At 47.0% G+C, this 17,480-nt stretch overlaps 1 protein-coding gene across 3 annotated transcripts in view; it reads left to right on the top strand.

Moving 5' to 3' along the window:
- NTN4 (netrin 4) overlaps nucleotides 1–17,195 on the top strand; it is a 35,401-nt gene extending 18,206 nt beyond the window's left edge. For 2 of the 3 annotated variants that reach the window (XM_072336169.1, XM_072336183.1), the window contains exons 4-10: nucleotides 4,567–4,693; nucleotides 4,885–5,073; nucleotides 8,933–9,149; nucleotides 9,795–9,910; nucleotides 10,779–10,847; nucleotides 12,651–12,821; nucleotides 15,670–17,195. In XM_072336169.1, the coding sequence (XP_072192270.1) occupies nucleotides 4,567–4,693; nucleotides 4,885–5,073; nucleotides 8,933–9,149; nucleotides 9,795–9,910; nucleotides 10,779–10,847; nucleotides 12,651–12,821; nucleotides 15,670–15,806 (1,026 nt within the window). In that variant the 3' untranslated portion in view covers nucleotides 15,807–17,195. The remainder of the gene's footprint in view (nucleotides 1–4,566; nucleotides 4,694–4,884; nucleotides 5,074–8,932; nucleotides 9,150–9,794; nucleotides 9,911–10,778; nucleotides 10,848–12,650; nucleotides 12,822–15,669) is intronic. The other variant, XM_072336176.1, reaches the window with a different exon arrangement.
- Nucleotides 17,196–17,480: the final 285 nt, after the last annotated feature.

The following is a 17,480-nucleotide window of genomic DNA, read 5'->3' as shown; positions in this document are numbered from 1 at the left end:
AGGGACATGGTTTATTGGGAGATTTGGACTGGATGATATTGGAGGTCTTTTCCAACGTCGTCAATTCTATTACTCTATGATTAAGTGATTCCAACATGCTTAAGATGTACCCAAAGCAATTTGGTGTGGTACTGCTACCTTACCAAATAAGTACTGCTGCGGATATGCTTCTACACTTCTTTTATAGTCCAAAGTGTTGTGTCAGTGTAAGTCAAGGATTTTTCCAGGAGTTGGCCTTTATCTTGTAAGCATAAAACAGACAGGCCAGTTCAGGAAACTGATCAATGAGTGCATTTGAATCAACATGTGGTTGATGTATGCAGGTTGGCCAGCTGGTCTCCCTGGGCTCCTTACATCAGTATTGAATGAGCTGGGTTGGGGGGATGTGCTAAGGCTGGCATACCGAGTACAAGAGCCCTTCTGCAGAGCTGGGCAGCGGGAATATCCCTCCCCCTTCCCACGTGGCTAACCCAGTGGCTGTTGTAAATTGTTATTGTGCTACTGACATCAAAAGCCGCTGAAGGTCTTCCCCAGAGCCACTGACAGAAGCCTATTGTACAAGGAATAAAAAACAAAGACAGCCCCCACACCCTGATCAACAAACTTCGTGTTCTTTCACAAGAGCGAAATAGGATATGAGAATTTTCTCATGCATAAATTTGGTTGTCTGGTGCTTTGGGGAGGAATACCGCCCTGTGGGCAGACAACAGCCAGTAGGCATGGTTTCTAAAATTGGCACAGTGGCTTGAATGCAACACAGTTTAAAAGCCATTGTTAAAGCCCAGTATGAATGACGTGCTTTTCCTTTAGACTGATATCATGCCTGTTTTCCAAGTTAGGAAAAAATAAAATAAAATAAAGATAAAATGCTATTTTAGTAGTTCCAAGCAAGCAAGTCTATTAAAAGCAGTTGCCCCTTCCAGCTATTTAGCTCATCTGTCTAGACTATCAGGTCTTTGGGACATTGATTGTGTTTTAGTGTGCATTTGCGTTGGACTCTTTGTACAGTGGGAGAGTTCCTGTAATAGAAATTAATTAATAACAGGTGACTGAGTGCGTTTTTTCCTTAGTATGGCATTTCTTTCACTCTGTGTGACATTTTGGATAAATAGGGTGGAAAGCGCTTCGTAAGATTCAACCAAAAAGCCCATGTATTTGCAGTCTGAAAGGAAGTGCTGTAAGGTAATAATTCAGCAACAAAAGGCTATGGAAGGAAGCATGCCCTAGCAACTGTCTTTGTATATAGAAATCAGCCACTCGTTTATCTTGCAGAAGTCAACTTTTGTAACACTGTTTGCATTGTGCCCTCTAACGAGTGACGTTGGGACTGGGCTGTCAAACTAAGAAGGGAAACAGTGTGAAAATGAACAGAGAAGTAAAGACCCCATGACAAAATGAAAAATGGTATGAAAAGGATTTTCTGCTTAACTGAGTCAAGAGCCATGTGAATGCTTAAAGCAGTGAGACACACAGCGAATTGTGTTTGTGTACTTAGCAATGCTCCACGATGACCCCGAATGGATACGCCTTATAGTTAAATGTGAATTGAGGTGAATGAAAAGGGAGGAAAAATGTGCTCTTTCCACAGTCAGCCCATGTGGGTCCCATTCTGCATTCAGAAAGATGCTGAGATGCCAGAGAAATGCCCCAGACTAATACCACTTTGCCAGGCTGCCACCACAGCTCTGGTTCCCCGGTGCTCCCCATCAGATTGGGCCTACAGAGGGCACCTGGCCTGGCATCCAGCACCTGTACCAGCACATCCTCACCTGCTGCCACGTTTCTTTTTCTTCTGTTCTCTCTTCTCCTTTCTCCTGTTCTTAGCTGTCACAGTATCTCTGGAAAACTGAACAAATTCTTGTCTGCACATGGGTTACAAGAAATGGCTTGTTAGTATTCAGCTCCTTTGTTGTTTGCAACACATAAAAACCTTTTATGTCATGCTGGAATTATGTAAAAGAAAAAAAGGGATTTTCTTCAGTGCGATGAAGCTAGGATAGAGGAGGTTTTAAAGCAGAGCTGTTTTGGGGAGTAATCATTATAATGCTATTGAAAGAGAAGCAATACATCTTGCCCAAGGCTAGGTTTTTGAAGTGCTTAGTCTGACTTCTGTTAAATTTCTGGGGGGAAAAAAAAGAATAGGAAAAAATATATTAACAGTTGAAGAGAGAAACTGGAGAGCCTTTTTCCCTCCCCTCCACACCTCCTTGGGTCATCACCCTGAGCCCCCAGCCTACTCTGCACCCTGCTGAGTGTCTCTCCTGCTGCATTTCAAGCTTTTCTCTACTACCTCAAGCTTGTCTCTAGCACTGGTTTCCTTCCCCTGTGTGCAGTGCACCTTGCAAGCAATCAGTACAAGGGGCATAGTGTCCTGCTGTGCCTCAGTGGCTCTCCCAGATTTAACTGATTTCCATTTCCATGCAGCTAGAGACTTTTGAAGTGAGTGTAAAGCAGGCTGTAACATTGCTTTGTGTACGGCATCTCCCTAAAGAAGATATACAAGTAGTTTTGTCGAGGAATGTAAATTTAGGAGTGAGGAGTCTGAGAGTTTGAAGAGGAATGTTTAGAAGTGGTCGCAAAAATGAAAATGTGAAACCACGAGACACGCTTTGAGGATGAAATATTCCATCTGCAAATTTGTTTTGTTTCTCTCTGTGTTTGCTTCTCATTCTTTCCACGCTTTATCACACATTTGAGCACACAGGCGAACCTCAACTTGATAAGCCAGACAGAGCAATGAATATCTGTGGTGAGGCAGAAATAGCACAGAAAGCAATGTTATCTCAGCATTTGCCACTTTAGCTCAGATACTTCTGTGTTCTGTCGGGTTCTGCCTGTATCTGCATGTTGCTCTTACCGTCTGGTCGCTGTACTGTTGTATTTGTCCCCGCTCTGTGATCCAGACATTCTAATAAAGCAGGAAAGGACCACTTGAAAGGTTTTTGAAAGATTTCCCTATTTGCATTGCTGATGAAAATTCTTTCAAGGACTTTCAAGGCCAGTTTTGAAGTGCTGCCTGTACTGGTTATTTCTGACCCCTGTGAGACAGTACCTGAAATCTGTTTATTAAAAGGAAACAGCCAGAAAGTCGTCATCTGTGAGGAGCATTTGCAGTCTGCATGCGTGTGCACCTACGCAATGCACAGGAGTTGTTTACTGCACACTTAACGTTCTCTCCTCTTCCATTTACTGTCCGTGTTTCTGACAGGAGCAGTTCATAGTGGGTCTCAGCAGCAGCCTGTGCATTTAGGAAGAGCACTGTTATGAAATCTGCATCAGACACTGTGGCAGCAGGACATGAGCCCAGTTGTTGCTTCCCCTGTACTGTGGCTTTCCCCTCGGCTGGCAAAAGAAGGGGCAGCTGAATGGCAAGGCAGAATGCAGCTGATAGGACCTGCTGATGGGGAGGTTTGCAGCTGAAGTTCCTTGAGTGAAACCACACAGAGCAAAATGTTTCTGGGGTGAACAGAAGTTTTTACCCATGACCACAGCAGGACGGCACTCTGAGTTTGATGATTTGCCTAATGCAGCCTGCTCCTGCACACAGCACCTGCACTCCTTGGCCGAGCCCAGGCTGGCAGCAGAACTGCGCTGCCAAAGAGCCAGCAGCACAGGCAGCCACCACAGTTGCTGTGGGATGCAGCCATCCACCACGCTCCCCCAGATGAGTCAGGCCACCAGCCCCTCTGAGGAGCCATGACAACTGTATCCTCACTGCGAGCTGTGGGCTGGGGCTGTGCGTGCCAAGCTGCAGCTGGGCCGTGCTCCAGCCTCTGTCTCTGCTCTGGGCCCAGTGGGCTGGGAGGTGCTCAGCTGCTCCAGAGTTCCATTTCATCGTGTCTGGGGGCGGCAGGGCCGCTCTTGCCCTCTGGCTGCGTCCTGTTTTCTTTGCGTTTGCCAGCAGCGTGATTAATGCCAGCAGCTGACAGGGCAGCTGGCACCAAGCTCACCACACTGGCTTTTCATCTCTAATTACCCCCTTGGACTGTGTTTTCTAGCTGTTCAATTACCTATCTGTCACAAAGATGTCTGACACAGTTCCTCACAGTCTTCGTGCTATCTCCGGTTCTTCCCTTGTGCTGCAGAATGTCTGCCTAGGACAGTACGTATCTGTGTCCTGAGGTTCTAATTTCTTTATTCTATTGCTTGTTGATGTTGGCGATGGATGCTGAGGTTGTGACCACTGCTGCTGCAGTGGTACGTTGGTGTTGTGCCATTGGGGAGGGAGTGTTTCCCAAGGATGCTTTGGACCTCGGCTTCTTTTAAATGTCTCCTGGAAGTCCATGCAGGGGCTGGAATCCTCCTACTAAAGATCCCTGTAGATCTCAAAGAAAAAGGAAAAAAAAGAAAAAAAGATGGGATTACATGATATTATGACATATATGACGTACGAATACTAATCTAACTGAAGGTGTAACTGCAGAGTTTCCACCTTCGGCTGCACTACACAACAGGCAGGCCCGGTGCTAGCCTTCCTCCCGGCCCATGTCCTTGCACTGGGTTGATGCTGCATCCCTTGTGCTCAGGCAGTGCTGTGGGTGACCCTCACTCTCTTTTCCCCACCAGGTCCATGGGAAGTGCATGTGCAAGCACAACACTGCAGGACCTCACTGCCAGCACTGTGCCCCGCTCTACAACGACCGCCCTTGGCAGGCTGCTGATGGCAAAACTGGAGCCCCCCGGGAGTGTCAGTGTAAGTGGCCAGCTTACACGTCCTTTCTGTGGGGTGGATGAAAACGTGAAGTATCCTCATGCATTTGAATGAGTCACCGGTTCATAGGTCAGATCTGCCATTCTAAGATGTGGTTCATGTTTATGCCTCTTTCCTATAAACAACTTTCACTGCTTTAACAAATCTTTCTGTTCTCTTTGGCTTTGTCCCAGCGTGCAAGTGTAATGGGCATGCCGACACCTGTCACTTCGACATGGATGCGTGGCTGGCATCAGGCAACCGCAGTGGTGGTGTCTGTGACAGCTGTCAGCACAACACGGAAGGGCAGCACTGCCAGCGCTGTAAGCCGGGCTTCTACCGAGACCTGCGAAAGCCCTTCTCTGCCCCAGATGCTTGCAAACGTAAGTCAGCAACCTCTTACTGATGTAAGGCTTCTGCTAAGTAGGAGGCCATCAAAGGTGAGATCTTCCTGCTCCTGCTTGGAGCAGGGGATGGGGAGCTCTTAGCAGTATGCAATTTGAATTCCTTCTTTTATGCTGTTTGCAAAAAGCAATGATGAGATTTGCAGGACAGAAGCCTGCAGATGCTGTTGACAAATCTGTCCCAAGAATCCCTGTAGGTTGGGGACAGGGGAAGAAAGATGAATCATTGACTCTCCTGCTATTTTTGGAGAGCAAGAGCTCTCCAGTCATGTTTGCATGCTTCCTTGTTTAGTCGTTGCCATGACCTCAGAAGCAGGGTGCATTGCCTACACAGCAGCAGGTGGGTATGGATGGAGAAACAAGAGCACAAGTGAAGCGACACTGCAGAAGGAATAACACCAGGGGGGCAAGACCAAAGGCAGCCCACATGTAAAATTAAATCTTTCCCAAACCAAAGCAGCACTCCAGAATAGCTTCAGGGAATGCTGTAGGCAGTGGTGATACACCGTAGGGCACACAGAATCCTTAGAGCACAGTGGAGACAGCACCTGGCTAAGCCAAATGTTCAGTTTTGCATCTGTTTGCAGGGGCCAGACATTGCCACCTCCATTCTGCTCCTGCACTGAGATTCATCTCTGAGGCACTGCAAGCCCTCCCAGCTCCTCACGGTGGGGCTTTCCCTTCTCCATCAGTCACTCTGTGCAAAGAGAAACAGCCACAGCTGAACTGGCTTTTTTACCAACCTGGTCTGTTTACAAAAGCAGAACTGACCACAGATCTTAATTAGTTGTGTAAATAATTATTTCACTGCTGTACTATGTACACAAGTTTGGTTTTTAGACAGCAGATATAATTGCTTTTTACGGTCTCTGCATGCTTGTGTACAGTGAAGTCTTATGTCTCCTTAAATGAAACATCAGATCCTTTCCCTCGGTAATTATTGACAGAACTTATGTGAAGAATTTTGGTTTTAGAGTCTCGTTAGTAAAAAGCACATTTAAATCCTGCACTTAGACCTCCTGCTCTCTTTTCAGTATTTACAAACTTCACAGTATAAAGTACTCAATCATTCCAGGGAGACAACTTTCCCTGGCAAAGACTGCTCCCATGAAAATGCAGGGAGTATGTAAAGCTGTCCCTGCAGATTCTGGTACTGTGAACACAGAAACCATTTCTCTCTGGGCTTTGAAACCCTTCCTGGATGTTCTCCTCCCTAAGACTTTTCGTGGTTTCCCTGTTGGGTTCCCTTTGGCTGATTTGGGGCTACCCATGAGGGTCACACTGCAGCCAACCCAACACACCCAGTGTGCTGCCCAGGAACACCCCACCCCTCAGGGCTGCCCTGGCCACACTGTAGGGCAGGGATGGGTTTTTTCTCCCAGCACAGCATTTTCCAGACCCCCACGGCAGGTTAGGGCTATTTGTTGTAGCTCCAGCTGAACAGTGAATGGTTAATGACTGTTAAATTAAATTATGTAAGACTGATTACAGTCCTCGGCTGGAACACTTCCAAGGACCGTGCCGTGGTTTGCAATAACGAGGAACATTGGGGATGCCCAGTTATTCTTTCAGGAAGGCCACAGCATTGCCTGCTTGCTTCTGGCTCAAAGTGCTATTATTGCTCAACTGCGGAGCAGCAATGAAAATCTAAAAATACCAAAGTCAGAGTAAATAAAAGAGTTGTTAAGCCATAATCTTGAAGGATTCTTTAAAGACTCTTGCAGGTGAACAGTGTATATGATATTTGCCTAGGAGTGAATGTGCTCCAGATAGAAGACATTCTGCCATCTAAAAGAGCAATCTGATGACTGTTATCCCCTGTCATACCTATCTGTCCTTTTCTTTACATCCCCCATGAAGCTTCAGCTACAGTATGATTGCAGACAATAAACCAGCTTTGATAATTGGCAGGTTTATTTTTGCTTTGAAACTGTAGGTTTTTGAGGGTAAATATTTGTCATACGCAAAGGTTAGATAACAGCTCCAGAAACCACATCAGTGCCAGCAGCTGCAGGGCAAAACGCAGCCCTGCTGGTCTCAATGCCTTTTAGTCCCTGTTGGACTGTGGGGATAGGCAGTTGTTCCTTCACATGGGAACAGAGGTCTCATATCAGATGTAACCATGTGGTGCAGTGGAGAGAAGTGCCATTTTTTGATGAAGAAAGAAAATGCAAAATTAGAGTCCAGGGATGAAGTGACTTCATTGTACTTAGGGTGTGCCCAAAGCAATTCTGTGTGATGCTACTACCATTCCAAATAAATACTGCTGCAGATAAGCTTCTACACTTCTTTAATAGCCCGAAATGCTGTGTCAGTGTATGTCAAGGGCTGTATTTTCTAAGCTGAACAGACAAGCCAGTTCGGGAAACTGATCAATGATTACATTTGAATCAACACACATGGTTGATGTATGCAGGTTGGCCAGTTGGTCTCCATGGGCTCCTTACATCAGTATTGAATGAGCTGGGTTGGCTGCCATGTAAATGATACTGCTTATGAATGGAAAGCAAGGCAAACAGATGGAGTTATGACAAGTTTCTCCTAGTCCCAGCCCTTACTAGCAGGGTGGCCACAATGCATGAGCTCTGCGCTGTCCCCAAACCTCACACTGAGACTTGTGCCTTGTGCCTGCACCTCCGATTAGCATCATCTTGGTCCTCTGCTCCAGGAGGCAGGATCCAAAAGCTGAAATTCACCATCAGTCAGTGGAGAGTGGGTGGCTGTCTGGCAGTGGGTCAGGAGCAGCCAGGAAGGATGGGGGCTGCACAGCCATGTGGAAATGGCCCATTCTTACAACACCTCTCTGCGGCTCCAGTTAAAGCATACAGCCAGCTATGTTCTCATTTTTCATTGCCTGCAATATGAGCTCACTGCTGTGTTTTCTATATCAACATCTGTAAATGTAATATTTTTTTTCCCACCACGAGTGTTGTTATCACCATTAAATTTTCCATTAGGGAAAGAAAAAAAGAGGTAAAAAAGCATCAACTAATGCGTATAAAGCATCAGTCCTAATAGAACCAGGAGTGAAACTCAGCTGAAACTCAACCAAGATAGGAGCGAGTCTCTTTCTGTGCACAGAGAGTGTCAAGTGCTTGCTATTTCCCCTGGAGGGGCTGAGGAATGCCATAAATACTCTCTGCATCTAGGAGGAAAATGGAGCACTTGGATACATGTGTCAGGTGTAAAACACTTCACAGGCTTCAGGAGAAAGGTATGCAGCTCTCGCTGAGCGCCGCTGAAAACTATGCTATTAAAGGTACCGGCGTTCACTGCCTGCAGCTAGTTATGCAGTTTATGGAGAGGCCATCTAATCTTTTAATTTTATATAATTATGTTTGTTTGGGAATGGAAAGGGTGGGGAATATTTGGGGATTACTTTGGCAAAGATTTTGGATTCATCGTCTTCTCTAAGCTGACTGCCAATACTAACTCCTCCTTTCAGATCTTGAAACTGCTCTCCAGATATGTCAAAGCCCTGAAACCATGAGCACATCACTGAACAAAATTAAGTGTGTGCGCAGCAGTATTATAAGAGAAAGCGAGGTTCTGTAAGACATAATGGCTTCTCTCTTTTATTCCCTTTGTAGTTGCAAAGTAAAACGTATTTGTGTTAGTTTTGATTTTGTTCATCATTTACATCACCAAAGTGGAATGATTCACAAATGTCCGGTGATGCCTGGCGATGTTACTCACTTTCACACTTGGAAACAATGGCTTTAAAGGAAGTGCTTTTTGCACTTCTTTGATTAAATGATCATCAGCAGTGGGTTTTTTAACCTCCCATTAGCCAGCGAGTTGTTGTTGCTGTATGACTAACCCTGTGGTGTCCCCACAGCCTGCGCCTGCCACCCGCTGGGATCGGCCGCACTCCCCCTGGGACCTCGCACCTTCTGTGATCCCAGCACCGGTGACTGTCCCTGCAAGCCTGGCGTGGCGGGGCCGCGCTGTGACCGCTGCCTGCCCGGATACTGGGGCTTCGGTGCTGGAGGCTGCCGCCCCTGCGACTGTGCCCGGAGCTGCCACCCTCTCACTGGCAATTGCCACAGCAGCAGGTGAGCAGGGGCTCCAGCTGCCCCCCGAGCCCCAGGGCAGGTACTGCTCCTGTGTGGTTTATGTGACAGCATCTGTTCAGCCAAGTGATCAGTACTGTCAGGGACTGGGGGAGGAGGGAACATTGATGTGTGGCTCCTTTGGTTGCCAGACACTGGCATGGTGGCACTGCTGGCACTTGGTGCTGGTGTGAATGGAGCAGGTGTTTTCCATGCCCTTCACAGTTTTTTCCTCTCCATGAGCAAAATAAGATCCTCATGGAGACGTGAGTGCCCAGAGACCGGAGCTAATGTTGCTGCTATTACAGCTCAGTTTGCATTGACTGCACTGGTCAGTCAAGCTCTGATTTCTAGAGGCAGCACATGTGGATGACACCCCAGTGTCTGGATCTCACTGGATGCTTTTTTACCATAGGGATAATGTTTTTAACAGATAAATCCCTATTGCACATTTTAAACCAAAAATGGATTTGTGACTCACACTGGAAACCCTCAACCAGCTCCTTTTCTGAAGTCATCCCTTTCAGCTGTGTATGTTTAACAGTGAGACATGTGGCAGAGCTACACTCCACGGATGGGCAATGATTTATGAAGTGCTTTCTGCCAGCGGCAGGAGGATGGATGGCTGACCCTCTTCCTTTCCCCCAGCAGTGCGGATGTGAGCTGGCAGCAAGAAGTGCTGCCCTTCCAGACGGTGCTCAACGAGAGCAAGCCTGCCTGGGGCTGGGAGGATGAGCAGGGCTTCTCGGCTCTGCGGCACTCCGGTAGGACCACATGTGTTCCCCACCTCATTCCTCCCACTGAGGTGTCCTGCATTAGCATGCAGCATCCTACTTTGGCAGTAGAGAACTTGTCTGGTACCCCAGCTGCAGGTCCAACTGGGGAATTCCTTCTCCCCAGCCCTGCGAGGCTGGACAAGGCAGTGCTGGAGTATAGTGCTTCAGTGAAGCAGTCTGGCCCCACAGCACTGCATGGGCTGGCGACAGCCATATCCCCCTGCAGAACCACTGCACACAAGCAGGCCAGGTGTCATTTCCTGAGTTTGCAGAAAGCAGCATGATAAAAATCTTGAGGATAGGATAATTGAGTTAACTGTGGGGAAAGCTCCATCATTTGTCTGGGCAACTTAATCTGAAACGTAAATAAGTATAACATGTTATTCTTTGTTCTAAGACCAGGGAAGTCATTAATTTGCTTTAACCTCAGCAGTGTTTCCTTCTAAAACTGTGCTTGGGACACTGCAGTGTGGAAAATACCACAGGAAAAGACATGCATGTTATTTGCATCCTGAGGCCTTTGTTTCCCTTCTCTTCAAATTGTAAACAAGGAATAATTGCCCTCGGACTAAGGCTGTGATCAGGCCAGATCTGAGAACAGGGCATTTTGAGGGGGTTGTAGACCACATGAAAACCCATAGCAGATCCCAGTGATGCAGCCAAATCCCTCCTATAGCTTGGACTGAGACCATGAGGCAGTAGCCACTTCCAGCGTGCCCTTTTCCCCCCCACCCAGGTCCACGTAACTCTCCTGGATGGTGGCAGGGATTTCTGCCCTCCCAAACCCCAAGGTATCTGCAAAGATCCCCACTGGGAAGTACAGTTCGCATCACTTTGCTTTGTTTTCTTCCCACAGGTAAATGCGAGTGTAAAGAGCAAGTTTTGGGCAACTCCAAGGTCTTCTGTGGGATGAAGTATACCTATGGTGAGTTGTGGTAGGTGGTGGAGGGGTACAGGGGGGTTCTACAGGAGTATAGTGCTAAGCGACCCTTTCCCTGCAGCTTGCTAGAGGGAGCAGCAGTCTGGAAGCACACTCCAGCATTCAGAGGCTGATAATACTGTCACTATATGGGGAATAATGAAAGCCCCGAGACTCTGTGTCCCCATACAACTCTGCATGTTCTCAGCAATGGAGCGTGCCAGCCCTGCAGACTCTTGGGCTACATAATCTAGGGACAGATCATTGCCTCTCCAAAAGCATGTAGATATCCTGGTGCCTAGTCATGTTGGGTGAAGCATCTTGTTCCTCTTGCTACCAAAGTGCACTTGTGCTGAAATCATAGGAACGCAAGAGCCGTAAGTGCCCTGAGAGTCTCTCTGGATAGTCACTGAGAAGTCACTCTTACAGACCAGCTGCCCCACCGGTGGTGTCGAAATCACCAGATATGAATTACACTGAGTGGAAAGAGAGACACTGATCACCACCAAAGACATTATATGGAAAAAAAATGGCACTGGCAGCCACTGGGAGCTTTGCCTTGTTAGCAAAGCTGAGCTGTTGCAGTGAGGTGCTGTATATTGTCTATGTGGGTGTAGCACATTGGATCTCAGTGAATGAGCGGAGATATCCTGTTTCCCAACACCTCTCGGGTCTGTTCTAGCAAAGCACCTCCTCTCTACTGCTGCAGAGCACGGACAGCTTTGTGCAGCACTCCCTCCCATCATAGCTTTCCAGAGGTTTCTTGCACCTGTTTCATCTTGCACGAAAGCTGAAAATGAGCAGGGAGATAATCCATACTGCGGCACTCTGAGGAGCAGCCTACAAAGGGAAGTTCAAGGGGCCGCCAGTTGTTGAAATATAGCCCTGGCTTAGCGATGTTAGAAAAAATCTGATTTTGCTTTGCTTTGCTTTCTGGCTGCAATAGTCACTGTGTTTAATCTTGCAGAAGATAAGAAATAATGAAATAAAAAGCATAAAAAAGCCAAGTTCATAAATCTTATCTAAAGCGCACTCAGGCTCGCTGCCCTTTCATCACTCAACATGCAAGGTGTCAGCTCAGTGGGAGACAGATGAATTATGTGGTTCATCACGAGTGCTGTAGAAGGAGAGGTTTCCCTGTGCTTCATAACATGCGGTGCTGAATAAAGCACCACTGGGGATATCAGCGCGGTCTGGAGGTGACTGGTGTGTGGGACCTGGGCCCTGACACTTTGCTGTGTAGGGTCTGCTGACAGGCACATGGCGTCCCACTTCTAACTCCATCCTACACAGGAAACTAGGTGGTTGGGGTGTGCCTGTGGGTATCTGTGAGGTCAAGATTGCTTCAGTCCCCACCAACATCTCAGTCTTTGCCACTCTGTTTTGATGTGGCTTTTCTGCAAAGGGGAAGGACCAGAGCAGGATGGGGACAGACAGCACTACCAGCTGCCGAGCACTGCAAAGCCTCAGTGCTCATCCCTAAAAACAGGGCTTTCCTCTTGATTCCCAAAAGTGCTTAAGAAGCAGAAGTCTTTGCTGAGCACTGGGGCAAAGTGTAGCCTTCGCAAGTTTTGAAGCTGAGGTTATGGGACCTCTCCTGCTGCCTATGTGGCAAGCCCAAGGGCTGTGGCCAGACCAGCTGGTGGTGTCCTTGCCCACAGGTATGGGGACCCGGCTGTTCCCCCTGCAGATGTGCTCCCCAGCAAGAAGTTGGGGCTAACTCCGGTGTAATGAAATCATTGTTCTCACTGTTTCATCCAGACTTGAAATAGTTTATACATTCCTGGTTTTTAATTCGTGTCTTCCCAGTGATAAAGGCAAAGATCTTGTCAGCTCATGACAAGGGCTCCCATGCAGAAGTCAACGTGAAAATCAAGAAAGTCTTGAAGTCTACAAAGCTGAAGATTCTGCGGGGTAAGAGGACACTCTACCCTGAGTCCTGGACTAACAGAGGCTGCACCTGTCCAATCCTCAATCCCGGTAGGTTTGACTCCCTGGGAAGTACATCCCCTCCATAATCCCACAGATTTCATCCTCATCTTTTCACCCCCTCATGCCAATGAGTTTAAGCTGCAACCCATCGTTGATTAGATTATTGACATCTACATCATTTGGGTTCCAGCATCAATATCCAATTGAATTTTGTAGGTAAAAATATGATTCATTCTGTATATTTTTGAACGTAATTGCTCTTCGTGAAGTATATTAACAGCACTACAGCTTTATTAGGATAGCTGTGTTCCCACAGGGAGTTAGATGCATATTGTGCCATGATTATGTGACATATCTTTTCAAAACGAATGCGAATTTGAATCCATAAAAACACATTTAATTCTAATCTTAGTCATGATATTGTACTGAAGATGGAATCTAATCACAAGGGAAGATGCAACTTGCAAAGTGATTAATTCACATCTTCAGCTTTCAGAATTGCTTCTCTTATGCAGTGTGAGGGAAGCTTTGGCTTCACAGCTTTTCACTGAAATGAAGGGTAATCAGTGCTGGGTAAACAGTATATGCAGTATATCCAGCAGGAACAGGGAAATGCATACTCCAGGTTTTCTTAACAGAGCAAAACTGAGATCCAGTTGACACACCTTCCTTTACAGCTCCAAGATAAACCAACTAATTTGGATAAAAGATTTTCTTTCTGTAAAGTGCATACTTCACCTGGAAATCACTGATGGAAGCACTGACTTGTGCTGAGACTTATTCTACATGTGCATCTTTGGGAGGTTTCTTCAGAGGGGAAGGACTGTCTACTAGGCTGGGTCATGCAGTTATTCATTTATGAGGTATTTGCAGTCTTCTTTCATGTCCAAAGCGACTGTATTTGGCTTTGAAGGCAATCTGCCCTGATTGTACATCTGCAGTCAGGAGGTCTTTTCAGGTGCAAGGGTCAGATGGATCAGCAGCACTGGGCAGGACTTCCCTGTCTGAGCACAGCGTGACCTTGGATAGTGGTGAAACACCATAAATCTTTAATGAAATAGATACTGCTGCTTTAATTTTCCCTATGCAAAGCAAATGCACTCAACAAAGCCCAGATAGGGCTGCCTTAACACAAACCTGGAGGAAAGTCACAGAACCTGTCAGATACCAATTGCACAGGGCAGCCCCACACCTGACTCGCAGCCCTGTGACACCATCAGCTTCAGGGGAGCTTCCCTGGAGAAGAGAGCAGCGAACACATAGCCCATTAATTAAGGTCACAGCCACTTGGATGTCAGCAGAGCAGCAGAGGTGTAGTTGTTGGAATCCCATCAGTATAAATTCATTTCAGCTTTCATATTCAAAAGCATCTGTGCAGCTTTTGGAATCTCTTGGTCCTGGGAGGAAACTTGAAAACATCAATTGAGTGCACCTTAAAGAACGAATCACTTCAAAGGGGAAAAAAAAAACAATCCCAAATATTCATTTCTGGATAGCTGGCAATACCATAAGAGCAAAGTTAGCCCTCTCTCAGGGTAAGAGCTTATGACCTCCAGATGAATAAACCACCAAGAGCAGGCTAGAAAGCCAAGCTGACATAAAGTAATTTCTTGACATATAGCTGTAATGGAAATCACATCTCCTAAAAACATAAAGGAGTTGAACGATAAAAGCAGAAGAAAGCAAAACATATTTTTACTCTGTTTCACGGTGCTGAAGTGACACCAAATGGAGGGTAAGCTCTTAAAAGATCTGGCAAAAAATAGAACCTCTACACATTTATCAGACCTCCATAGGCTGCTTCCAGATGATAAATGTGCCGAGGCTCCCATGAAGGAGCAGGGTGGCCTTTGGGGAGCTCAGAGGGAGACTTGATGTCTTGGCCATCTGCAGGAAGCAGTAGCCCTTCCTAACCTCAGCGCTGTCCCTCACACATGCACAAGAGGAGCAATCCTTGTTAGCGGCGCAGACAAAACTCACAGCCCCCAGTCTGGCTTGTGAGTTTTGTTTTATCTTTTCAGTTCTGTAAAGTCAGACTGAAAATCTGGAAGGATGAATGTTCCTCTAGAAGGAGAATCAGCGGCTGAAGCAATAATAGTTTTCCCTCTGAGAGTGTGGGCCACATTTTTCTCTTAAGAGAGAGAGATTTAGGAGCCCTTAAAAAGTGATGTTTACAGCAGCAGGATTGACACAGCCAAAATGAAGGCCTTGCAAAGGCTGCTCCTGTCATTGCAAATTTCCTGTGTTTACTTGGCAGAAGAGAGGATCTGTGTGCCCAGAAGCTCAGATGAAGCAGATAACAAATTGTATTGAATTAAAGAAAAACACACTTAACCTTTAACTAGGGGACACTGTCCCCTTGCCACCACCTCCCTTTATTCTGAGCAGGAAAACAAAAACCCAAGAATACATGAGCAGAGTCCCTGCTGTGCTCAGTGGAGGGGCTGGGAGTCCCTGCATGGCTCTGGGATCCCCGTAAGTTATGCCCCAAAGTCAGGAGCAACTTTCCACCCCAGTGCCACAGGTGAGGAGGGCTCTGAGCCCCTCCAGGTGCCCATCCTTCTAGCACAGCAAGGGAGAAACTGGAGCCCACAGGACTGTGTGGCCTTTGTGTCCCCAGGGATGAACACAGGCAGCCCCAGAGCAACTGCCCTCCCACTGTGCTGATCTCTGCTTGAGCCTTGGCTTCTGCATGTCAAAGGCAGTTCAGGCACCCTGATCCAAAATCTCAATTGCTTCTGTAATAATCCTGTTAGTATTATGCCTGGTACCCTCATATTTTTCCCCTTTATACACGTTCCAAAGCACTACAACATAAATTGCACTCAGGTCATGTTAATAGCCCTTCCTCCAAGCACAGCACTATGCAGACCCTGACCGCTTTGCTGGTTTGCAGGCTTGGAGTACCTGGTGGCAGGCCATGAGGATGTCCGGACGGGCAGGCTCATCGTCAACATGAAAAGCTTTGTCCACCAGTGGAAGTCGGCCCTTGGGAGAAAGGTTCTGGAGATTTTAAAAAGAAACTGCAACTAGATACATGCAGCCACCCCGGGGCATTTCTTCATGCACAGAATGCAAGAGCCTTCACAGAGAGAAGGCCTCGAGGATGAAAACTGGAACATAAGAAAAGAGCGCCAAAGCGTGTAGCGAGGCATTACGATTGGTAGGCGCTGTCTAATTTAACCCTTCCTGGCCAATGTCCATTCACTCGCCTGTAGCTTCCTTGCAAGGCACTCCCTGAGCCCAGGTTTAGTTGCATTGAGGGGAAGAGAAGGAAGGGCGGCCCTTGGTTTGGCCCCAGGTGAGAGGTGATGAGCCGCTGCCAGTGCCAGTGGGATGCATCTGGGGTCACTTCCAGGGGCTCCCAGAAGATGCTGCAGAGCAGCAGGAGCGTGTGGCTGAGAGCTGGGTGCTGTTGCTCTTCACCTTACTGTGCTGTGGGCGGTTTGGGGGCTCAGCTCCCTGCCTATGCTCTTGAGGGTGGACCTGTTGGGTGATGTGAGTTCCTCTGCCCTCATGCACATGTGGTGGATGCCGGTTCTCTGCCACCTCTGCAGAGAAGAGCTGGCTCTGCAGGGTGCAGTGTCTCTGAGCTTTTGTCCTTGAAGTGTTAAAATACGAAGCCAGCCTCCTGTAAATATTTCATTGTATAAAGCACTTTACTACCTGCCACTTCACGGTGTGGAAGGCCAGATTGTGTTTGGGAAAGAAGAGGTTGAAGGTGGCACATGGAAAACCTTCCTGAAACAGAAGCACTCCTGAAGACGCACGGCATAAAGGGAAGGGCGAGCCCGGCACGGCTACTCAAAGCATCCCGGGGTGCAGTCTGAGGGATAGAAAGCATTTGCACTGAAGTCCCAGCTTCAGACCAGCGCTTGGGCTCTGTGGGCAGGACTTGGCAGTCAGTACAAAAAGAAGAGACTTTGGAATGAAAATGCAATTGCCAGCGTAGGAAACTGCCCACAGGAGGAGTGGATCTGAAGAATGGAAAGGACTGCCATTCACATATCCCCACCCAGTGATTCACGATGGGCCTGGAGTTTATTATATTTTTATGTTAGTATTTAAAACTGAACGCTCGATTTGTTTTCTTCTGTGATATTGTTTGCAATATATATATGGCCACTACACTTCCACATTAACACCCATATGGAATATAGCACAGTTTACTGCAGTTTTCAGCACTAAAGTGTATCTTTTCTGTAAAGCGTCTTTGAAGCACATTGCGTAGTATAGTTTGCTCTTGAGTATGAGAGGAAAGAGAAGGCAAACATGCAACATCATAAGAACCACAAGTCTACCAATATGCTTCACATATGTATTTTTCTTTCAAGGTCCTGTGGACTCCAAAAAAAAAAAAAGGATACTATTTTGGTAATTTGTTTTTATATCTCATGTATGTAATAAATATATTATGATCTCAACATTGCAGCAATGTGGTCTTCATGCCTGCTCTGAAAGGCATGCTAAGGGTGAGGAGAAGCTGCTGTGGGGAGGTAGTATTCACCATACGAGAATAGGCCAGGCCACAGGGATGGCTCACAGAAATCCAGCTCCATTTGTTTGGGGGGCTCTTCTCAAACAAAGGGGAGTTGCTCCTCTTGAAGCTGGCCAGATCCCTGCATCCGTACAAACCTGGTGGCTGAGCTGCAGAGCGGTAACAGATAAACAGCAAGTCAGGGACAGCTGAAATCAGGCTCACTGCCT

This window comes from Excalfactoria chinensis, chromosome 1 (assembly GCF_039878825.1).
Source record: "Excalfactoria chinensis isolate bCotChi1 chromosome 1, bCotChi1.hap2, whole genome shotgun sequence".
Taxonomy (NCBI): Eukaryota; Metazoa; Chordata; class Aves; order Galliformes; family Phasianidae; genus Excalfactoria; species Excalfactoria chinensis.
This window is presented reverse-complemented; position numbering and strand designations above follow the sequence as displayed.